At 39.9% G+C, this 24,664-nt stretch overlaps 1 protein-coding gene across 8 annotated transcripts in view; it reads left to right on the forward strand.

The window, feature by feature from the left end:
- Window positions 1-21,889, forward strand: part of RPRD2 (regulation of nuclear pre-mRNA domain containing 2) — a 91,564-nt gene extending 69,675 nt beyond the window's left edge. For 2 of the 8 annotated variants that reach the window (XM_070467293.1, XM_020911965.2), the window contains 5 exons: window positions 7,444-7,726; window positions 9,141-9,401; window positions 11,675-11,875; window positions 15,263-16,444; window positions 16,585-16,860. In XM_070467293.1, the coding sequence (XP_070323394.1) occupies window positions 7,444-7,726; window positions 9,141-9,401; window positions 11,675-11,875; window positions 15,263-16,444; window positions 16,585-16,673 (2,016 nt within the window). In that variant the 3' untranslated portion in view covers window positions 16,674-16,860. Of the gene's footprint in view, window positions 1-7,443; window positions 7,727-9,140; window positions 9,402-11,674; window positions 11,876-15,262 lie in introns of all 8 variants that reach the window. The other 6 variants (XM_020911946.2, XM_020911951.2, XM_020911958.2 and 3 more) reach the window with 4 other exon arrangements.
- The last annotated feature ends 2,775 nt before the right edge of the window (window positions 21,890-24,664 follow it).

The following is a 24,664-nucleotide window of genomic DNA, read 5'->3' on the forward strand; positions in this document are numbered from 1 at the left end:
GAGCAACGGGCTAAGTAGCTGTGATACTCAGGCTTCGTTTCCCCATGGCAGGTGGGATCTTCCCACATCAGGGGTCAAACCCATGTCCCCTGCATTAGCAGGCTGATTCTTAACCACTGCACTCGCAGGGAACAGTAGTAAGATTCCCTTCCCTGAGGTCTTTATGCCATTGTTAACTGTTTTACTTATGTATATTTTATATAATTTTTATTATTTTTCTTAAACAGTAGACTTTTAAAGAAATTAAGGGGAAAATAGTCCTCTATATTTACCATTTCCAGTATTTTTCATTCCTTTTTTCAAAACCATATTTCCATCTAAGATCATTTTCCCTCAGCCTGAAGTCTAACATTTCTTGTAGTTCAGGACTGTTGGTGATGAATTTCTCTGTTTTTAATCTTAAAAATGTCCTTATTTTACATTTTTGGGAAATATTTTCACTGGATAAAGAATTCTAAACTGGCAGGTTTTTTTCCTTTCATTAACTAAAAATGTTCCTTTACCTGGCTTCCCTTGTTGTAACGAGAAGTCAGCTGTGCCTAGATTTCTTCTTTGTAGTTATCCTGCTGCAGAGGGATAAAGAGGATTCACTGAGTTTTTTGGATCTGTGGTTTGATACTGTTCATCAATTTTAGAACCTATTCAACTATTATCTTTAAAATAGTTCTTCTTTTTCATTCCTCTCCCTTCTGGGACTCCAGTTATATATCCCCTGTGTTCTTAGATTTCTGCTCTTTCATTTCTTTTTCTCACTGGACTAATTTTTGGGTACTTAATATTTGTTGTTTAGTTGCCAAGTTGTGTCCAACTCTTTGAGATCCCATGGACTGTGGCCCGCCAGGCTCTTCTGTCCATGGGATTTCCCAGGCAAGATTACTAGAGTGGGTTACCATTTCCTTCTCCAGGGGATCTTCCCAACCCAGGAATCAAACCCACGTCTGCTGCATTGGCAAGTGGATTCTTTACCACTGAGCCACCGGGGAAGCACTTGTCTTCAGATATTCTTTATTCCACTGAGTGAAGTCTACTGTATTTTTCAGTTCTAGAATTTTCATTTGGTTCTTAGAATTGCTTTTCTTTTTTGAGATTTCTAATCTAGTCATCTGTTCTTCATCTTTTCCTAAAAATTCTTCAATGTATTTGTAATTACTCTCTTAAAAACCTTATGTATTAATTCCAGTATCTGGGTCATCTCTAGGTATACTATTGACTGTTATTTTATGATTTGTGTGTGCATGTATACTTTAATCATATCTATATATTCTGTCTCTTTGCATGTCTAAGAATTTATTTTATAGGAGACATTTTGAGTGATACTTGTGGAAACTCTGTGTCATTTTCCTTTAACAAGTGTTTTTTTGTGGGTTTTTTTTTTTCCTGGCAATTTATCTGTAGATTACTATGATGTAAAGGCTTTGGTTTTAGGCTTTATTAGGGTGGGTTTGTTTGGACATAGTGCTTAGTCCTAGAACATGGTCCTTACTCCTAATCCATGGCCTTTGTGGCATTTTAATAAGAAGTAAAGGTGTTTACTAAGCCTCTCTTAACTTATTGCATAAACTCTTAACTCTGCCTGGCACTGGACACTGCTGAAATCTCTGCTCAGATCTTTAACTTTATAGTTTCCTTGGAGATACCATCAAAGGAGCTATATCCACCATCCAGATTTGTATGTTTTTATTGTTATATATTTTAATTATACACACACAGATTTTACAGTTGTTTCATGTCATCAGTGTTTATTTAGTGCTTATTAAACTTTTTATTTATTGTACTGCATTTAGTTGCTGTTAATATTTTTTCTTTATCTTTGGTTTTCGGTAGTTAAATAATGATCTGCCTAGGTGTGGTCTTCATATTCATCTGGTTTAGGATTTGCAGAACCTTGAATCAGTGGTGTATTAATTTACTAGAACTGCTATAACAAAGTATCTGAGAGTGGATAGCTCAAACCTACATTAATTTATTGTCTTATACTTCTGGAGACTGTAAGCCCAAAATCAAGGTGTTGTTAGTGTTAATTCTTTCTGAGGGCTGTGAGGGAAGGTTCTGTTCCTGACTTCTCTGTTTAACGTGTAGATGGCTGTTTCCTCCTTCTGTCTCTCCACGTGGCCTTCTCTGTCTGTAAATTTTCACTTTTAATTAAGACTGCCCGTCATGCTGCTCTAAGGCCCATCCTGATGACTTCCTTTCAACTTGATTAGCTTTAAAAACTCTTATGTCCAAATAAGGTCACAGCCTGAGGTATAGGGTTAGGACTTCAGTATACGATTATGAGGGGGTATAATTCAACCCTTAACAAGTGCCTTAATGTTTTGCGTAAATTTGGGGATGTTTTCTTGTCAAATAGAGTTTCTATTACATTATATCGCTTCTCTTCCTGGAACTCTGTTAATCTGTATATTAGATCTCCTCAGTGTTCCAGATGTTTTTTTTAAAGTTCCTTTCTGTATTTTCCATTCTTTCCCTTCATTGCTTCTCTTCTAGATATTTTCTACTAACCAGTCTTCTAATGCATTAATTCTTTCTTCTGCCGAATTTTATCTATTATTTAACCGATTGATTAATTTAGTTGGCTTATTTTTCAGTTTTAGAACTGCCATTTGATGTTTTTTTTGATAGAAAGGATTCTATTTTTATAGTGAAATTCTGTTAACCTATTTTTAATTTTTTCCTTATTTTTTTTTCAGTCTTTATTTTGTAAAATTCTCAAATATCTTAAGTACATTATGAAGACCTTTCTGGGGGGAATCATTTGAAAATAAGTTGCAGACACCCCATTACCCCCAAATATTTTCATGTGTGTTTTCCTCCAAGGTAATTTTCTCTTACATAACCATAAGAAATTTAACACATTGATGTACTATTATTATCTAATCCTCAGCCCTTACTCAGATTGACGAGTTTTTATAGCAAAAGCTCCTATCCATAATTACAAGTTGCATTTATTGCATTTCTCTCTTTTTTCCATTGATCTGGAACAGTTCCTTGGTCTTTTAATTTTCATGACCTGAATATGTTTGAAGGTTACATATCAAATAGTTTGTCCAGTGTCTCCTAATTTGGATTTATATGATGTTTCTCTGTGATCAAATAGAGGTTATCTATCTTTAGTAAGAATATCATAGAAGTGATTGTGTTCTCATTTCATCCTTTCAGTTAGCACACAGGTTTGATTTGTTTTACTACCTATAACATTCCCTTTGATATCTTAATTTAAAGTGGCATCTTCCCAGCTTGTCCACTGAAAAGTTTTCACTTGGTAATTGCTGTAGATTGAATTATGTACCCCCCAAAGAAAATGATGATGAAGCCCTAACCCTTGGTACACATGAAAATGACCTTGCTTGGAAATAGGGACTTTATGGATGTGATCAAGTTAAGGGGAGATCATTAGGATAGCCTCAATCCAGTATCACTGGAGTCCTTATAAGAAGAGGGAAATTTGGATGCACAGGAAGAATGTCGTGTGACAACCAAGACAGATATTGTAGTGATGCATCTGACAAACCAAGGAATGCCAAGGGTTGATGGCCACCACCAGAAGCTAGGAAAAGGCACGGAAGAGTTCTGCCCAGTCTCAGAGGGATCGTAGCCCTGCTTGTACCTTGATTTTGGACTTCTAGCCTCCAGAATGTAAAAGTGAGAGTGTTAGTCACTCAGTCGTGTCCAACTCTTTTCAACCCATGGACTGTAGCCTGCCAGGCTCCTCTGTCCGTGGAATTCTCCAGGCAAGAATACAGAAGTGGATTGCTGTTCCCTTCTCTGGGGGATCTTTCTGACCAAGGGATCAAATCCGGGTTTTCTGCATTGCTGGCAGATTCTTTATGATCTAAGCCACCAGGGAAGCCCTACTAATTACATTCATTGCTAACTACTAACTCATTACGAAATAATTATTTTGATGCTCAAATTATCCCACGTGGCCAGCGGGAGCTCCTTTCAAGCTGCTTTCTGTGTTCTTTTGACATGTCTGCATTGTTTTTTGTGTTTCCTTACTTTTGGAGCAAGGTATTCCAAGTTCATATTGCACTTTTCTATCCAGGCTTGGAATCAGTTATTTCTCCAAGGAGTTTTGGTTCCTTTTAGTAAAAAACCATATTTTTGAAACCGAGATCTGAATACTAGGTGTATTTATTCCTGTTGGGATATCACTGCTGCCAGACCATATCAGTGTACAGAGCTAGGAAATATATGCATAAATACTTAACCTATATACTCACATTCACATCTGTATATATTTCTGTATCTGTCTATGCATGTTAGAAACCATCTATTCACACTGTTATCTCCAGTCCTAATCCAACACTACAAGGTTCATTCTAGTTTTCTTCCTTTCCACATTTGTAATTGCTTTTTCTAATAATGCAAAATCTTGCTCCCCTTATCTTCAACATAATTGCTTATTTGATCGTTACCCATGTGTATAACCAATTTTCCAGCACTTGGATCCCTCCCATCACCTCTGTAGGCTTTCTTTTTTTAAAAAATAATAATAATTGTATTTATTGTGGGCTGTGCTGGGCATTTGTTGCTGTGCGGGCTTTTCTCCAGTTGGAACAAGCAGGGCTGCTCTTGAGTTGCTGTGCACAGCTCCTCGTGGTTGTGGCTTCTTCTCCAGAGCATGGGCACTGGGGCGTGTGGGCTTCAGTAGTTGTGCGTGGGCTGAACAGTTGCAGCTCACGCAGTCAGGGCTTAGTTGTTCTACAGCATATATCCTGAACCTGTGTATCCTGCGTTAGCAGGTGGACTGAACCACCAGGGAAGCCCCATAGGCTTTCTTTTTATCTTGCTTAGGCTTCAACTTCCCATGCAGTGCCTTCCTCCCATGCAGTCATTTTCCTTACCCCATTTTGGCTCCATTACCTAACCTAGGCACCCTTAAGCTCTTGCTCTGATGAATTTTGGATTGAATTGTTCAAGATGATATATATTTTTCTGTATCTTCTTGAACGTATAAATGGATTTGGATTTTGTCAGATGCTTCCAATATTGAATATACTTATTTTTATGTTCCTAGTGTCTGTTTTTCCTTTGAGGCCATTTGGTCCTATCTCTTGGCATCCTTGCTGATTTTTTATTGAATACTGAGCATTGTATATAAATACATTTCTATAGAGTCTCGGTGATTTGTTTTCCTTCAGAAAGGGTTCACCCTTTCTTTTGCTAGGCAGTATTGTGAGAGGTAATCATATTAATCAAGTATGATTAATTACTTGGCTGAATAATCAGGCTTCAGGCTGAATTGCAGTTTGGGGAAGCCTTTGATTTTCTCTGATGCATCCAGCTTCTGGATCACAGATTTTTCCCACCGAGAGCCTGGGTGGATCACTAGGCCCCTTCCTTCATTGTGTGATTTGAACTCTAATCCTTGTCTCTTCTGTACCATGAGACTGTGTTTAACTCCACTTTACTTTTCAGAAATTTTCTGCTTAATTCAGCAAATAATGTGTTTTTTTTTTTTTAATTCAAGTATAGTTGATGTACAATGTTTTGTTAGTTTCAGGTATATAGCATAGTGATTCAGTTACATATATACATGTATTTGTTCTCTTTCAGATTCTTTTCCCATATAGGTTATTACAGAATACTGAGTAGAGTTCCCGTGTACTACACAGTAGGTCCTTGCTGGTTATCTATCAACAAATATCTTGAAGGAAGAACAGTAACATATTGTTAAGCCAATTCTGTCCTTTTTCATCAGAATTTTGGCCTTTCTAATTTTTTTTAATGTTTCTATAGGCCAGCAAGACTGTTAAAAGTTCTGCGTTTTTCTTTATATTATAGTAGTAACCCTCTGCCTTTTTCTTTTGCCTGAATTCTCAGATTCTTGCTTAGCTCCCCCATATCAGCAGGACTCTAAGAGAAAGACAGCTGCAGAATGTCAGCTTGACTTTACGCATGGTTTCCCCCTGCTGGAGAATTTGCCACCTGAGTTTTGGTTGCCTTAGCTCTCTGCATTCAAGTGCATGTGTTTATGTGTGTGCTTGTGAAAGGGTATAGATAGGTGTATGTATATATCTATCTTTTCTAGTTGTTCTTGATGGGAGCATTGCGTTGCTACAAACTACTCAATTATATCCAGAAGCAAAAGCCCAGTTATAGTATATTATTTTATTTTCTACCCTCCAACACCCTTTTTTTTGTTTGTTTGTTTTGCCCCACCACATGGCATGTGGAATCTTACTTCCCCAACCAGGGATTGAACTTACGCCCCCTGCATTAGAAGCACGAATTCTTAACTACTGTACTGCCAGGGAAGTCCCCCATTTCATTTTAAAAATAATGCTTCTTGCTCAACCAACTGAAATGATTCCATGATCTAATAGTCCAAGACCCTTAACCAAAAGAAAAAGACAGTTTCAAGACATTGGCAGTTAAGATAATCAGATGACTAGTAGGATTTACGCCAGATGATCAAGGTTAACAACAACAGTGGTACATCATGTTGACTGTATGTACCTTTGAAGTGATGTGATGACAATTACACTTTACCTCTGTGGTCTTCCTCCCCACAACCCATAACCCCAGTCTAATCATGAGAAGAACATTAGACAGACCTCAGTTAAGAGACTATCTACAAAATACCTGACCCGTATTCTTCAAAACTGTCAGGTTCATCAAAAACATGGAAAGGAACATCTAGCAAACTACCACAAACAAGAGAAACCTAGGAGATATGACTACTACATTACAGGATCCTGGAATAGAAAAACAACATCAGATAAAAACTGAGGAAATATTCATAAAGTGTGGGCTTTAGTTAATAATTATGATCAAAATTGGTTTATTAATTGTAACAAATGTATCATACTAATGTTAGGTGTCAATAATAGGGGAAAATGCGAACTTCCCTGGTGGTCCAGTGGTTTGGAATCTGTGCTTCCACTCAGAGGGCATGGGTTCGATCCTTGATCAGAGAACTAGGATCCCACATGCTGTGCGTATGGCCAAAAAAAGGGGAAATTGGGTGTATGATATATGGGAACTCTCTATTTTATCTTCACAGTAATTTTGTACACCTAAAACTTTTAAAAAATAAAGTTTATTTTTTTTTTAAGTCAATAGTGTTTGACCTCTCAAACTTCTTTATTTATGGATATAATTTTTGTCTTCTTAGTCATTGTTGTATCTCTAGTACCTAGAAGGTTGGCCAGCACATTTAGGCTCTTGATAAATATCGGTTGCCTGGAGGGATAGAAGAGAGCAGGGGAGGGTGAATTACAGATAACTTCTAAGTTTCTGCCTTGGGTAACTGTGGATGGTAATAATGACTTAGGAAATAGAAGAAGCAGTGATTGGAAACTGTTCTATGCTTGACAGATGATATGTTGTTGTTTTATACCAGTGATACAGTTAATAATAATGAAGAAATCTGAACGAGTCAGAATGGTAGCTTCTTGGTTACTTCTCAGAGGAGTAAACTCTTTTTTTCTCTTTTAGGCATATAAAACCTTTGCTAATCGAGTGAACAATTTAAAGAAAAAGCTGGATCAATTGAAGTCAACCCTTCCTGATCCTGAGGAATCACCAGTCCCTTCCCCAAGCGTGGATGCTCCCTCCCCAACTGGCTCTGAGTCCCCTTTCCAGGGAATGGGAGGTGAGGAATCCCAGTCACCAAACGCAGAGAGTGAGAAATCTGCCACACCTGAGCCTGCGACAGATAATCGTGATGTGGAAGACATGGACCTCTCAGATGTGGAAGACGATGGGTCAAAAATCATTGGTATGTCCTGTGTGATTAGTAGACCACTTGCTGCTTACATGTTTTGCTTTCCCCACCAATAAATCTGTCACCGGCAGGTATTAGAAAGGTAGTTCAATCCTTATAAAATTAGAGCACCAAGGTAGTAGTATTGTCTCTAGAGCAGTGGTTCAGGATTTGGTATGCCATGTAGATTAAGAATCTGTGCTGTCCCAAGAATTCTCTGTTGGTCCAGTGGTTAGGAATCTGCGCTTCTGCTACCGGGGGCCCAAGGTCCAAAAAGCCACGTAGTGTGGCAGAAACAAAATACACACTGGATTCTAGAAACTTAGTGTTTTAAAGAAGAGTGAAAATATCTAATTAATAATTGTTTATATTTATAACTTATTAAACTGAAAATATTTGGGGTGTATTGAGGTAAATAAAATATATTATTAAAGTTAATTTTACCTGTGGTTTTTTTTTTATATGGTTACTAGAAAATTTATACTTATATATATGTCTTGAATTGTATTTCTGTTGAACAAGCACTGCTCTAGACGGAGGGCCACTTATGCTGAAATTCCTTATTCTCTGTCATTCTTGACCTTCAAGATTCTGAAGCCTCATTTTATTAACCACACTTACACAATTAACACAGTTAACCTGGATGGGTGAATTGTTTCTCTGGCATCCCCAGCTTTTATAATTATTTTTATTAGGCAGTTTGACTTAGGTTGAATTTGATGCACTACCCATATAGTACATTGCTTTTAAACTATTAAGAGAATCTTACTGCAGGAGTTATAACATTGTAGTAGTATCTGATTTTACCCACAATAGACCAATTTTGGGAAGCCAAAGGAAAGTACACTAACATATGTACAGAGTTTCTGTCTCTTAGGAAGCTGTCAGGTTAACGGCAGAGAAAAGACAGGACAGTTTATGACATAAACATTACTGAAAAAACACAAATGTGTACCAAATAATAACATGCTTCCAGAAGTGTACAAATTCAGTACACAGATACTAAGAATATGGAAGAAATCATTAAAAAGTAAAATAAAAGATGCTCTAGGGGGACTTCCCTGGTGGTCCAGTAGCCAAAAGTTTGCCTTAGGGGATGCATGTTCGATTCCTGGTCAAGGAAGTAAGATCCCACGTGTCTCAGGACATAAGCCCACATGTCACAACTAAGACCCAACACAGCCAAATAAATAAATTTTAAAGAAAAAGATGCATTTGGGAAATTCAGTTTAAGCAGATACTAAAGATGAAAAGGTTCATGAATTATTAAAGAGTATGACTTTTTAAAAAAAAAAATCATGAATGAATGATTTTTCTCTAATAAATGACAGTACATTTTAGGAAATATTAGGACATGTGATTCTGCATTGGAAGCAGAGTCTGGAAAGCAGTAGGATGCAATATCATCTCTCTTCTTTTTTTTAAACAGTAGAGGACAGGAAGGAGAAACCTGTGGAGAAGTCGACTGTATCCACTGCTGTACCTACAAAGCCAACAGAAAGTATCTCAAAGGCCTCTTCATGTACTCCAGCACCTGTGACCATGACAGCAACCCCACCTGTTCCAAAGCCTGTGAATACATCTCTTCTCTCCCCTACTCCAGCATTGGCTTTGCCAAACCTAGCTAATGTGGATCTGGCAAAGATCAGTTCCATCCTTAGCAGCCTGACATCAGTCATGAAAAATACTGGTAAGTGAAACAGATCGCCAGTCCAGGTTGGATGCATGAGACAAGTGCTCTGAGCTGGTGCACTGGGACGACCCAGAGGGATGGGATAGGGAGGGAGGTGGGAGGGGGGTTGAGCATGGGGAACACATGTAAATCCATGGTTGATTCATGTCAATGTATGGCAAAAACCACTACAATATTGTAAAGTAATTAGCCTCCAACTAATAAAAATAAATGGGAAACAAAAATAAATTAGTGCAAAAAAAAAAAATACCAGTGAGTAGGCCTAGTAATAATAAAAACTTATTTCTATCTTTCTAATTGAACCATCAATCTGAGTTTTGTTTTTGTTTGCTAATTAAAAGTAATTTTTTAATTAAAAAATAAAAATGCAATACATGGTCACTATAGAAAAATTAGAAAATAAGTTAAAAGAATAAATATTCATAGTTCTGCCACCCCAAAGGAACTCACTTCCGTTTATTAACCTTTCAAGTATGTGTGTGTGTGTGCATATATATGTGTGTTTTGGGAAGTAAAATATTTGCATTAATTTTTCTGTCAGTAATTGAAGCATTGGGAGGGGAAATAGTTGAAGTGTATTGCATATACAGTTGGTTCTCCATATTCATGAGTTCTGCAGCTGCAGGTTCCACATCCATGGATTCAACCAACCATGGATTGAAAATATTTGGGGGGAAATTTTTTTCAGAAAGTTTCAAAAAACAAAACATGAACTTGCCCTGCCCTGGCAACTACTTACATAGCATTTACATTGTAATGTGTATTATAACTAAATCTAGAGATGATTTAAAGTATATGGAAGAATGAGGAGTTCTCTGGCAGTCCAGTGCTTAGGACTAGGCACTTTCACTTTCATGGCCCAGATTCAGTCCCTGATCGGGGAACTAAGATCCAGCAAGCCATGTGGCATGGTAAATAAATATATGCACACATAGGTACAGGATGAGCATAGGTTATATTCAAATACTATGCCGTTTTACAAGGGACTTGAGCATCCACAGATTCTGGTATATTCAGGGGTCCTGAAACCAGCCACCCATTGATACTGAGGGACAACTGTACTGTTTTGAAATCAGCTACTAAAAATTTAACTCCATATCATAAGCATTTTTGTAAGTCATTAAATATTCATCTACATCATCTGATAGCTATACAGCATTCAGTAGTTTATATAAGCCTTTATTATTAGACCATCTAGTGTGTTTGCAGTTTTTCACTGTTGTAAAGAATACTTAATGAACAACCTTGATGCTAAAAATGTATGCACAACCCTTCTTAAAAGGAATTTTAAATAGGACTTTTTTTTTTTAATGGAAATCTTAATGAAAATATACGAAGTAGAGCCCTTGTATATGTTCATCACTCATCTTCAACAGTATAAACACATGGCCAATCTTGTTCCTCCTGTGTCTTCTCCAGTCCTGATTATTTTGAAGAAAAGCCCAATTATTTCATTTCTTCATAAATAATTAAATATTTATTTCTAAAAGATAAAGACTCAAAAAAATCAGCATGTAGGTTTTTAAGTTCTTTATAACTAAAACAATCTCCAAAAGATGTACTGTTTTGTCTACCAGCTATATGAAAGTTCCCATTGTTTATCAATCTTTCCAACACGATTTAGTTTTGTTTTATACTTTGTCAAATTCAGTCTTAGAAAAAATTGTTTATTGGAATCTGCATTCCTTTCATTAAATATGTAAAAATTTCTTTCATTTGTTTATCTGAAAGTTTTTCTGTATTTAATACCTGTTTATATTAAAAAATAAAACTGACTTTCTCTTTATATACCTTTTTTCCTGTTAAAAATTAACCCAGTGTTTCACAATGTTAAAATGTAAAGATTGCTTGTATGAAAAGTCCATGTGAAAGGAAATAAGTTATTTATCTCATAGAATCATGAAGTAACCAAGTCTGATCATAATTAACCAGCAATATTTATTGAATACTTAAAGAAGTCTGATGTGTAGGTTTCATTTGGTAGAGAAAAAAGGAACAGGTTCTCCAATCTCTTTCTACTGGGGCTCTGACGGCTAGTAAATACATATGAAAAAAAACTTGATATTTGTCTAATTTAATGGTGTTCCAAGTAGACAGGAACAAGTCTTAATTTTCAGATTTTTTCTTTGTATATGCAATGGGCAACTAGTGGATCATGCACAGAAGAATTCCTGTGAGACATATCAGACTCAATTCAGTGACTGGAAAGTGTCGTGCATTTAAAGGTCATTTTGAATTGCATATTCTTGAGTTGATCTTTCTGCCACCAGGGGTCAGTCCTGCATCAAGACCTTCTCCAGGAACTCCTACAAGCCCGAGCAACCTCACCAGTGGCCTGAAAACACCTGCACCCGCCACAGCAACATCTCACAACCCTCTGGCAAATATCCTCTCGAAGGTGGAGATCACCCCAGAGAGCATTTTGTCTGCTCTTTCCAAAACCCAGACACAGTCAGCCCCTGCACTGCAAGGTAAACTGACGTGTGCCAGAGGGGTTTGAACTCTGAATGTCTGTCTCTGGCTTAATCCTGGATACCATTTCTGAGAAATCTAAAGCCATGCAATATATAATACAGCTAATTCATGATTCTCTTTGTCATATATGACCTGTCATTTATAGAATTTTGAAATGTCAAGAATACTTAAAGACTTTAAATATGCTCTAGTCTAATCCTCTCCTTGGGTGAGGAAATTGAGGCTCAGTGAGGTGATGTGACCAGGTTAAGGTCACACATCGGTCTTTTTAGAGGAACTGAGACTAAAAGCCAGATTTCTTGACTGGAGTCCAGTATTCTTTCACTTATTTATCCCATACTCTTAGTATAGGTGAGTGTGTGTTGAATTTTATATAATGTTAACTGAAACTAAAAACAACAAAAAAGATCAGTCTACTATCAGAAATCTTCAAAGACATGATTATCTCCTTTTTTATGTCCAAATGGCCTCTATAGATGTCATACCTTTTTCTTCTGTTTTCTGACTACCTATTGAAAGTGAATGTTTTAGTTGCTCAGTCATGTCCAACTCTTTGCAACCCTGTGGACTGTAGCCCACTAGGCTCCTCCTTCCATGGGATTTCCCAGGCAAGAATACTGGAGTGGGTTGTCATTCCTTTCTCCCGGGGATCTTCCCAAACCAGGGATCAAACTCAGGTCTCCTGCATTGCAGGCAGATTCCCACCAGGGAAACCTACCTATTATCTCTTGACTTTTTAAATCTCTCTATTCAGCTTTGCTAATTATGTTTTGTGCCTAAAACTGTCTGCTGCAGCTTTTTTTTTTTTTTTTTGCTTCTAACATTTTTTCATAAAGCTTACCTTGCTGTTTGTTCTCAGATCCTTCAAATACCAACCTGAGTATAATTATGCAGTGAATTACAGCTTCAATATAGTGATTTACTCTGCATCAGTAGTTCTTAACCAGAAGTCTCCAGGAGACATTTGGCTGTGTCTGAAGACATTTTTGTTTGTCATAACTGGGGTTGAGGTGGGGAGCTATTCCATTTGATGGGTAGAAGCCAGGGATGCTGCTTAATCCTACAATGCATAGGAGAACCCCAGCAACAAAGTATGCAACCCAGAATGTCAGTGTTGCTGAGATCCCGCTTTTTATGAATAGAGAGCAGCAGTACAGGTATCTATTCGTTTTCTTAGTTCCTATACTTCTGTAAGTGGATCCACCAAGCACTGTATTAGAGTGAGCTTTGTCTTACAATATAAGAGAATTTTGTTACACATGACTAAATACTACTAAATAACAAGCCACATCTCTACATATTGGCTCCAGCAAAAGAATTAATGATATGCTACAGTGCAACTCACACTACTAATTTCAGGGATAAGTAGTTTGAGAGATTGGCAGGTTGATGATTTCTCCTTTCTAGTTTCTCTTCTATTACCATTCTGTAGTTACAGAACTCAGTTGTATTTTAACTTCTTATATAGATATAATACATAGATCTTAAGAAGCTTTTTCTTTGGGCAGATTGTTAAAACAATATCATGTAGACCTTCTAATCAGGCAAAATTTGAACAGAACTAGATGTGTTGTGACAGAATAAAAAGTGGGACTCTTAGAAGAAAAACTTTGTGGAGTAACAGGGCAGTTCACCACCTTTGAGTTCCTCATGGAAAGTGGAATTCTCCTTACCTTTTAAAAGGACTGTGTCTGACAACTTTAAGATACCTTTCTTCAACAACCATAAAGGAAATCTCTTAGAACTTTGCTCACAGTATTTCACCTACAGCCCTTAGTGATGTTTTCAGCACAGAAGAATGACTTCAGTGGGCAGACACCATAGTGTATGGTTTAAGATTGAAGTAAAGTAATATTTAGTGGTAAGAGAGTAATACTTCCCCTATTACCAGAAAGCTGAGTAGTATCTATGTTAAGAAGATGATCTCTTGAAGAATTCATTTCACAACATCTGAAAGATATGCTGAAATATCTTTTTAAAATTGTATGATATTATTTGTCACTCTCCAGTGCTTCAAGACTTCTGATTTTGGTAAAAGCAGTTGCTGTTAGGAATTAAATCAAACTATTAAGAAGAGGAAAATTGTATAGCCAGGGAGATTTTTGAAAATTAAACACAGATATTTTTTCAGGAGGATAGCAATGGAAGTAAATAGTGTTTTAATTTTTTGGATATTTTCAAATATTGGATAATAATAAAAACCATGCATCATTGTTTAAAAGTCAGTGGCATTTGAAAATGCTGCAAAGAATGGAACAATCTTAAAATTTTTAAGACCTTAAATCTCTTAGCAAGTAAGGATAAAAATTGAAATTTTAAAGAAACAATAATTGAAATATCAAATGAAATATTATTTTCTTTCATATATCATTATGAAGGAACAGTTTTAGTATATGACTGAAAGCTATTGATTCAGGTGAAGTGTATGTAAAATTTTCATTTGTGATCAGAAATTGAGTAAATTTTCCAAAATGTGATTGGATTTTAAATAAAGAACCTTCTGTTATTTCTTTATCAAATATTTTTTCAAGAAATTTTCTACAGGAGCAGTTTGCTTTGGTGGACTTCAGCCTGCCTTTGGCCCCAAAGAATTCTTTCTTGGTGTTCTGAGCATGTTTTGTCTGTCATCGAGTAGAGTTGGATCTCGTCAGTGTCAACATGTATAGACCAATAATCCTTGAGTTTTCCAAGCTATAAGAAGGGGATTGTGTGTCTTCTTGTCAAACGATCAGTGTCCCCAAAGGTCTAGTTCTATAAGCTTTGTGGTGTATATTTGTATATTATTGCTACATTTTACAACTAAAAATTTTACAACTGAAGCCTTGTTTCCCCAAATATAACACCAATCCAGCAAGATATGCTTCTTAAAAAAAGCATCACAAGTCACATAAGTCCCTGCAATTTGGATGTCGTTCTCTCTGTCCTAAGAATAATTGTACCTTAACTTATTAGAGACAGTTGCGGAAGTTGGAAAGGAAGGATAGGGCAGAATATCTATTTGCATTTAGAGAAACAATTCTGCAGACCAAACATTAAGAAGTACTGGCTTAAAGTGTTATTTTACAGATAATTATGCCCCCTTTCTTTTCCTGCTTTGTCTTGTTTAAACTCTGAGTGATTCTGACACTAAAATCTCCCTCTTCCTGTTGCCTTTTATTTTTGCCATGTTGGCCTTGTTTCATGACTACTAGAAACATTTCAGTAATTTGCTCTCCTTACATTGATAAGCCATTACTTGTTTGGTCTGAATTCCCTTTGATCTCATATTTTAATGTCTGTCTAGTTCCCACTGGAATGAATGAGAATATCTGATTAGCCTACATTGTTTACATTGGAAAGTAGGGAGTTGTTGTTCTTAACTTCTCTAATCTTTGTTTCTACAGGCCTGTCATCTTTACTTCAGAGTGTTACTGGGAACCCAGTTCCATCCAGCGAAGCTGCACCCCAGAGCACTTCAGCTTCCCCTGCTAACACCACAGTCTCTAGCATAAAAGGAAGAAACCTGCCCTCCAATACCCAGTCCTTTATTCCCAAAAGCTTCAACTATTCTCCTAATTCCTCAACTTCTGAAGTCTCGTCAACTTCAGCCAGCAAGGCCTCAATTGGGCAAAGCCCAGGGCTCCCAAGCACTACTTTCAAGCTCCCCTCCAACACTCTGGGGTTCACAGGTAACCACAATGCTAGCCCTGCTGCTCCGCCTACTGAAGTTGCCATGTGCCAATCCTCAGAGGCCTCCAAGCCAAAGCTGGAGTCAGAGTCCACCTCCCCAAGCCTGGAAATGAAGATCCACAACTTCTTAAAAGGTAATCCTGGTTTCAGTGGCTTAAACTTAAACATCCCAATCCTGAGCAGTTTGGGATCCACTGCTCCAACTGAAAGCCATCCATCAGACTTCCAGCGTGGCCCTACTAGCACGTCAGTCGACAACATTGATGGAACCCCGGTACGGGATGAACGGAGTGGAACGCCCACTCAGGATGAGATGATGGACAAGCCCACATCCAGCAGTGTGGATACCATGTCCTTGCTTTCTAAGATCATTAGCCCTGGTTCCTCAACACCCAGCAGTACAAGATCACCACCCCCTGGGAGAGAGGAAAGCTTCCCCCGAGAGCTCTCCAGTTCTGTGTCTACGTTTCGGCCCTTTGGCTTGGGCAGTGACTCCCCCTATAAGCAGCCTTCTGATGGAATGGAGAGACCGTCTTCTCTGATGGACTCTTCACAGGAGAAGTTTTATCCAGATACTTCTTTCCAGGAAGATGAAGATTACCGAGATTTCGAGTATTCAGGGCCTCCACCATCTGCCATGATGAACCTAGAGAAGAAACCAGCCAAGTCTATCCTGAAATCAAGCAAGCTTTCTGATACCACTGAGTACCAGCCAATCCTGTCCAGTTATAGCCACAGGGGTCAAGAATTTGGGGTAAAGTCTGCCTTCCCTCCGTCTGTGAGGGCCCTCCTGGACTCTAGTGAGAACTGTGACCGGCTTTCGTCTTCCCCTGGGCTGTTCAGTGCCTTCGGCATCAGAGGGAATGAAGCGGGGTCTGACCGGTCACCATCACCGAGTAAGAATGATTCATTTTTCACCCCTGACTCCAACCACAATAGCTTGTCTCAGTCTACCACAGGGCATATCACTTTGCCGCAGAAGCAGTACCCAGACTCTCCTCACCCAGTCCCACATCGGTCCCTTTTCTCTCCGCAGAATACCCTTGCCGCTCCCACGGGCCACCCACCCACGTCAGGCGTGGAGAAAGTCCTGGCCTCTACCATTTCCACCACGTCGACGATTGAGTTTAAGAATATGCTTAAGAATGCCTCACGAAAGCCCTCAGATGATAAACATTTTGGCCAGGCCCCCAACAAGGGCACTTCAAGTGATGGTGTCAGCCTGTCAAACCTCGCCCAGCTCAGCTTGACAGCCGCTGATCAGCAGCAACAAGAAGAGCACTATCGCATAGAGACTCGAGTCTCCTCCTCCTGCTTAGACTTGCCTGATAGTACCGAAGAGAAGGGGGCCCCTATAGAAACCTTGGGTTATCATAATGCATCCAATAGGAGGATGTCAGGGGAGCCCATACAGACTGTAGAGTCCATCCGAGTCCCTGGGAAGGGAAATAGAGGACATGGGCGTGAGGCTTCAAGGGTGGGTTGGTTTGATCTGAGCACCTCAGGTGGCTCCTTTGACAATGGCCCCTCAAGTGCCTCTGAGTTGGCATCCCTTGGGGGTGGGGGCAGCGGAGGCCTCACTGGCTTTAAAACAGCACCATACAAAGAACGAGCACCCCAGTTTCAGGAGAGTGTCGGCAGCTTCCGATCCAGCAGTTTCAACTCAACATTTGAGCATCATCTCCCCCCATCCCCCTTGGATCATGGGACACCCTTCCAGAGAGAGCCAGTGGGGCCATCATCTGCCCCGCCCGCCCCTCCCAAGGATCATGGTGGTATCTTCTCTCGAGATGCACCTACTCATCTACCCTCTGTGGATCTTTCGAACCCCTTCGCAAAGGAGGCAGCCCTGGCCCACGCTGCCCCACCTCCTGGGGAGCACGGCGGAGTTCCTTTCCCCACCCCACCCCCTCCTCCGCCCCCCGGGGAACATAGCAGCAGTGGCGGGAGTGGCGTCCCTTTTTCTGCTCCTCCTCCTCCTCCACCTCCTGGTGACCACTCTGGGGTTGTACCCTTCCAGGCCCCACCACTGGCAGAGCACGGAGTGGCGGGGGCTGTGGCAGTATTTCCCAAGGACCATAGTTCCCTCCTTCAGGGGACCCTGGCTGATCATTTCGGTGTGCTCCCAGGACCCAGGGACCATGGGGGCCCCTCTCAGCGGGACCTCAACGGCCCCGGCCTTAGCCGTGTACGCGAGAGCCTGAGCCTGCCTTCCCATTCTTTGGAGCACTTGGGCGCAGCCCATGGAGGAGGAGGTGGGGGAGGCAGCAACAGCAGCGGTGGCCCCCCCTTGGGTCCCTCACACAGAGACGCCATCAACCGGAGTGGTATGATCTTGCGGAGTCCCCGGCCCGACTTCCGGCCTAGGGAGCCTTTTCTCAGCAGAGACCCTTTCCACAGTTTAAAGAGGCCCAGGCCACCTTTCGCTAGGGGCCCTCCGTTCTTTGCACCAAAACGCCCATTCTTCCCTCCCAGGTACTGATGGAATCTAAGGGAAAGGCATTTGAACAGTAGAGAGCATTGGAAGTAGGAGTTTGGTTTATTATCATTGTTTTTATTTGTTTTCCCTCCTTTGATCTATTTTTTCTTTCTTTTTTTATTATAACAAAGGACCTCCCTTCCAAATTAAAAAGTTATATATGCTTACATTTCACTATTCCATCCAGTCCTTCCTCCCACTGCACTTATACCTATCTTTTCCAAGATGTTTGTATTTTAAGGGGGTGGGGGGGCAAAGAAACACAACTAAAGCCACTTCATTTGGCTGGGGGTTTGGAAAACAAATCTTATTTTACCCCATCTATTGAAGAGTATTACTACATTTGAAATAAAACTTCCATCAGTACAGCTAATACCATGTGCAATGTTGGGATGTTATTTGGGGCTTGGCTTCTCAAGGAGTCAGTGGAAGGACTCGTCCCCTTCTCTCTCCAGCTCAGCTAACTGCTGTAACCGGGGTGGCTGTCTTCCCCGTGTGCCCTGTGGCCTGCTGACAGCCAAGAGATGGTGCAGGGGAGGAAATGTGGGAGACCTTGGACCTGTCAAGTTATTTGGGGGTTTTCTTTTGTTTTAAAAGGCATATTTTCTTGACCTTTCTCCCAAAGTCTAAGCCTTTGTTTTTTAATTCAGCCTCTTCTGAAGTACTATCAGGCAGCAACTTGGATGGACCTCATTTTATCCTAGTAAAGAATTTTCCTCCTTTGAGTAGAAGAAAGGGGGCCAGGTATATTAAAATTAAAAGAATAAGTAACTGCAATACAGAGAGTGAGAGAAAGGAGCCATTGATGGTGTGATCTGACCTGCCCATCTGTCATAAACATATTTCTGAGGTGGTTTCACATATCTGGCATCAAGCTCTTGCTTCCTGCTTTTTTTTTTTTTTTCTTGACTTTTTCTCCCTCAGTTTTCTCGTCTACATTTCTAGTCTAGCCAGAAAGTCACTGTAGTTGACAGTAGATACAGAGGTGCAACTGAAACATTCTCAGATATTATCCCAGTATTTTTTTTTTTAAGTAGACATTTTTACCATGGTGCCTCCCTAATGTGACATTTGTTGGTGGTTGTCACCAAAAGTTAACTATGGGGAAAGGGAAATATTTGTCTTTATCTTTCTTTTGACCTAGTCCTGTATTCACCCCTCTTCTTGGTATTCTGAAGGAGGAAGTTCAGTAGCATCTTTCTTTATATACCTCTTTAGCTCTGTCTTAGTGACAACTGGATATTATACATATCCTTGCAGACAAACAGGAGGATCTGATTAATTTAAATTTACCCCACTCTATGGATAGCAACCTGTCACATTTCAAGGCTCAAACATCCTCACCTCCCACTCTCAATAGAAAATGTTTATGCCCTTAGTCATTTTACATGGGGGGAAAAAAAGTGCTTTATTTCTCCCTGAACTGAAAGGCTCCTTATTTGTATTTCTACAGCTAGTCCTGGGAAAAGACAATCACTGCGCTTAGAATGTTTAGGGACACTGAAAAGCAAATGTTGCTTTACTACATTTTTTTATTTAGTGTCTTACCCTTAAAGTACACACTGGTAATCTCCAGCCAGATGAGTAAAAGACTATTAAAGGAAATCCTAGCAAGTTTCATATTTTCTTCCAAGTTAGTGTAGAAGTAACTGTAGGAAGTATGGGGGTTGCATTGGATTCCCCCAGTTAAGTTTTATATATGGGAGAGCGTGGAAAATGTAGTGACAGAAGATGAGTCTTTGTCTCAGAATAAGCATGCTTTGCAGGTAAAAGAGCAGCTCAAACCAGGTGTGCATCATAGTTTGGGAGTTTTTGTGTAATTTATTCCATGTTATTTGTTTGCACTCTCCATGTTTTCTGTGGTTAGGATCTTGCAAGTCCTCCATCTTCCTGATGCATTTCTGGTCTTAAGCCAGCTGTTCTTTCTTTGACCTTCTTAAGCCTCTCTGCCCTGTAGCTCTCCCTGCAAAAAAAAAAAAAAAATGCATGATACCAGGACCTTGTAAGTAGGATGGGGTATATAGTGTAGCAAAGCAAAGAAACAATACAGTTACACTGAGTCCTAAGACATTTGTTTAGAGAAAAGTGTAAGAGAGTGTGAGAGTGGGGTGGGGGGAGGTAAAGAGAGAAAGTTTTAACTCAAAACTGAAATAGGTTTTTTTTTCTTTTGCAGAAAATTAAATGGGATGTTTTTCATTCTAGAATAATAGAATGTGAATTCTTTCTGCTGCTCTCAATTAATCTAAAAGTAGTGTTTACTTGAAAAGGCTCTCTGACCATTTGATTTTATCAGAAAATGGGGGGTTGGTCAGCAAAGTGGTGTCCTGAATGTTGGGGCAGGTTAATTGTCCTCAGAACATTGATAGCTAGTACATGAAAGGGAAGACCTTGTACAGTTTTAAAAGATGGACTTCAAGGGTTGGGTTTCTGTGGAGTGTGTTTTGGTTTTTTAAGCCACAAAATCCATTTGTTTCAGGATGGAAATGAGGATTTGTATGTAACTGTCAGCTGCTTGTTAACGTTAAGGACATCTGCCTACAGCAGTCAGTGAAGACAACGATGTGTATATATGTGATATAGTGAAACAAGACAATTTGGTATTCATAACATGAAACAAAGGGGTTTTATTCTTTCTGTGTCTGTGATTTAAACCTCCGTGCCCATGCTCTTTTGTATTTCAACCTGAGAACAAGATTTTTTAAAAAAGCATAGCATAGTGTGTCTTGGCAAGGACATGATTCAGTATGCAAACAGATAATGCGAAGTTGTTACTAAGGTTCTTGGTGCTCACTGTAAAATCACAGACAGAATCGGTGGGTGGGGCCTGAGTACACTGGTACCACTTAAAATTCGGTGATACAACATCAGAAATTGAGTCCTAAAATATTCTGTAAAAGTTTACTCTTCAGTCAGCTTAGATTCAACCTCTATCCTTGCTCCCATTTGCCCTCCCAAATTTTGTTGAGAATACATAGAATTTGGTTTGTTTCCAGGGAGGGTAAAATGATAAGAGAATAGGCCTTTTATCCTTTCCAGTCCCAGGAATACAATGTTTGTGATGTATATGGTACAGCAAACCTATCTAGATAATGTGAATATGCTAAAACTCCTAATTGCAGAATATTCACTATCAGTCCTGAAGTTACTGGTTCATGCAGAAGTAAGCTTCAGCTGTTACTGTTTTGAAGCCGCTGTAAATTACTGCTTTTTCTCCTTTTTGCCTCCCTCCCCCCCTTTTTTTGAATGGGCTGGGGTGCCTGTTAAGATTTAAATTAGATATGTTGGATTGATATTCTCACGTGTTCAGTGTGGAAAACAAAACAAGTACATGCTTTAGAGGCAACAACAATGAAATCCTTTTGAAATGTGTATTAATATCATTTAATAAAATAACTAGTTCTAAAGGTTTGACACTTTTCTTTGAGATTTGGGGCTTTGACCAAGGGCCCCTGACTTCTCTGGTGAGTGCAAATAGGAGGGAACTTCTCCAGAAGCTGAAACTGCTGCTTTGTGGAACAGGCCTGTTGTTGGAAAGACCTAAATTTTCTCCAGCAAAGACCCTCCATGACTGTCCAGGGCTGAAGGTGAAACCAGCTACAGGAATGCAGGAAGAAAAGCCTGAATATATCTCTGAAGATACAGTTGTATTTGCTTTTGGTCTAAACGTGCAAGGAGGGTAGAGGGGCTGGTGTGTGTGCACCCGCACAGGTCTGAGGCAAACACACGCCAAAGACCCCCCATCTCAAGCCTGCCTTGCGACCGCTTGCGCTTTCCTCTCTTCCAGCCATTCCTTTTTTTTTTAATCTCTTTGCCCCCGATATTATGTTTTTGTTTTCCTGTTTAATAAAGTATGGCTTCCTTTGTTGTGTGGTTGACTTTTCCCCTCTGATCTTGTCCAGCTGTCCCCTTTGACTTCTGCACTCAATATCACTGAAGGCATTCTGAGCTTCTTAAGATCTTTATGGCCTTGTGGGTTTGGTTTGGTCCTTTACAGCAGTTCAATTTTGGAAAGGGACAATGGGTGGGGCAAGATCAAGATGTTCAGGGAGTGGTTGGTAATGAAGTGGGTATACCGTATGGATGATAATTTTGTACGTCTTCCAAAAAATTGTATGGTTGTGAGCAAAATATTTTTAAAGCAAGCATAAAATTGGAGTAGTGGCAGTCGGGATCTTTCTGGCAAATTCTTTGCCCACATCTACCCTTCTCGCGTATTGCCTGTCACAGAAGCCACACTCAGTGGCTCTCTCACCACATCCCTTTTTATGACCCAGTGAGGCTTAATAAATGGAATGTTGGCTAAAGGGGTAAAGAGAGTCATTGCATCTAGACCAGGCCTGGATCCCTGGCAGGGTAGAAAGCCCTAAATAAGCAGCCTTGAATACGTGAACCTGCACACGAGTCACCAGATGCTTCAGAAATAGCACAGTCTAGGAACACACCCAGCAGGTAGGGGTGTACACTGCACTGGCCGCTTCTGGAATCCAGCTCACCCTTACTTCCTGGTCCCCACTTGGGCCTGGACTTGCCACCTGGTTCCTGTCCCCATCCCAAGGAAGCAACAGCTTTTACAACTCCTCATTGGCCTTTCTGGGCATGTTGAAAATGCACAGCTTCCACAAAATTGTTTTATTTGGGCCAATATGGTGTAGAAGGAATGAGTTGCCCCCTCATGTATGTAGACAGTATGTTTTAGGGTATGGAGGCGTTTCTCATACTTGTTTATGAGTAAACCGTATGGGCAAGTCCGGTCAGCTGCTGTTCACAGTTGCTGAGTAATAACTCTGAGTCTGCAAGAGGGACACCGGTGAGATGGCTCTTAGGTAAACATCCTATTCTCCCCCCATGTAGAAGTAGAAAGAAGCACACGTGCTTCAAAGGAAAGGAGCAAGTGCCATGTAAAAATGTCAAATTATTTCTGACAAACTGGGGGGTGGGGGGGACAGAAGAAACAATACTTACAAGTTTGACGGAACCGGATAGGAAGGCTGAGATCGATTTAGAAGCTGATAATTGCAGTTACCTCATGGTTCCATTTTTCCTCCCTATCCTTTTCCTTTATCACTGTAGCAGGCGTCAAAAGTTGAGAACACAGATGTGGGTGGAGGGGCTAGTGAGCAGTGCCAACAACAAACAAATACAGGCTGCAGGTTTTTTTGTGTTTGACTCAAAAGGCTGTTGACTAACCCAGCAACCCTGGATCTGCTGGGGTTCTTAGCAAATTAGATGTTCCAACATTCCTTCCTTTCCCTTCCCCAGTGGATCCCTTTCTTGAAAATTAAGTCCTTTGTCACTTAATTTGTGGAAAGGAGGAGATAGGACTTGAAACTTCCTACATTTTTCTTGGGGTGTTTCAGTTGGAATGGGTAGAAAGGAGATGGGCAGCATCTAGTTCGGTTTCCTCCTCCCCTGGCTAGAAATCCTTTGCACCTACATAAGGCAACACTCAAGGTCTCATGTTTTCTAGGTGGCCAATCGTTGCCAAGGGCAGTAGAGATCAGTAAAGTATTAAGTTGGAATCTTGGATTTTGGCTAGTGGGGCATAGTTGTATACTTGTACAAATATATCTAGGACCTTCCTTCAGGGTACTTAGATCTTTGTTTTTGTTACTTTATTTCAGCATCAAACTTAAGTTGACACTGGCTCCTATGTTTGGGAGACTTCATATTTTCTCCAGCTGACCAACCAGGGTCATTTAAAGGCATGGTGGTGGCTGTATTTCTCTTGTACAGACTCAAGAAATGTCTTGGGAAAGGACAATCTTAGTAGAGACTTTTTAGGGGAGCCCAGGATTTTGTTTTCAATTTATCCCCATGCTCTGAGTAGGATGTTTCCCCCTCGAAATCGAGGAAAGTTGGCTGGGTTATCTCTTTGTAGTATATTTAAAGCAAAGTTAAAGTTTGGCCCCATCCTAAATCTGTATTACTGGGGGGAAAAAGAAATTTTTTTAACGTAACCTCCCCACAGCACCTACTGTAGCTTTAGCCACTCGGCTAGTTCTTTGGGCCTCAAAAGCATTTCGTGGCAATGACATAAACTTTTCTTGTATTTTACCTTGTTACATTTCTCTTTTTTCCCTCCAATATCTCTTCCACCTCTTTGGTATAGGGAAATTTTGCTTCTAAGAATGAAGATTTGGAGGTATGTGTTGCTCTTGATAACAAGGGGGAAATGTACTGTACTCTCCATGGGCAGAATTCTTATAAACAGTTAAAGATGATAAAAAAACAATACCTCCTCAACCAAAGCTGTAACTAACAGGATGTCTATTCTAAGACTGGAGTAAAGCTGAGAGTTTCTCAAAATTGATTCAGGGTGTAGTGTATCCTTTTCTGAGGAGTTCTTTTTCCTAGACTGCCATGAAACCTGGCATTATTTCCTAAACTCTTCTTTTTCCTTAACCTTAGACTGGTAGAGGTTATTTGGTAAGATGCCTCTTTGCCTCTTTTCTTGGCTTTTTATTACTTTCTCTCCACCCTATTAAAGGCCTCTTAGGGCCCAAAGGAGAGGAAAAGATAAGCTACAAAACATATTGCTTCGTGATGATCCTGGTCCCTATGAGACAGCATAACATGTTATATAACTGGTCCTGCATTCAGATGGAGTGGGGCTTGACTTCTTTGAGAGTCATTTTCA

The sequence above is a fragment of the Odocoileus virginianus genome, chromosome 5 (assembly GCF_023699985.2).
Source record: "Odocoileus virginianus isolate 20LAN1187 ecotype Illinois chromosome 5, Ovbor_1.2, whole genome shotgun sequence".
Taxonomy (NCBI): Eukaryota; Metazoa; Chordata; class Mammalia; order Artiodactyla; family Cervidae; genus Odocoileus; species Odocoileus virginianus.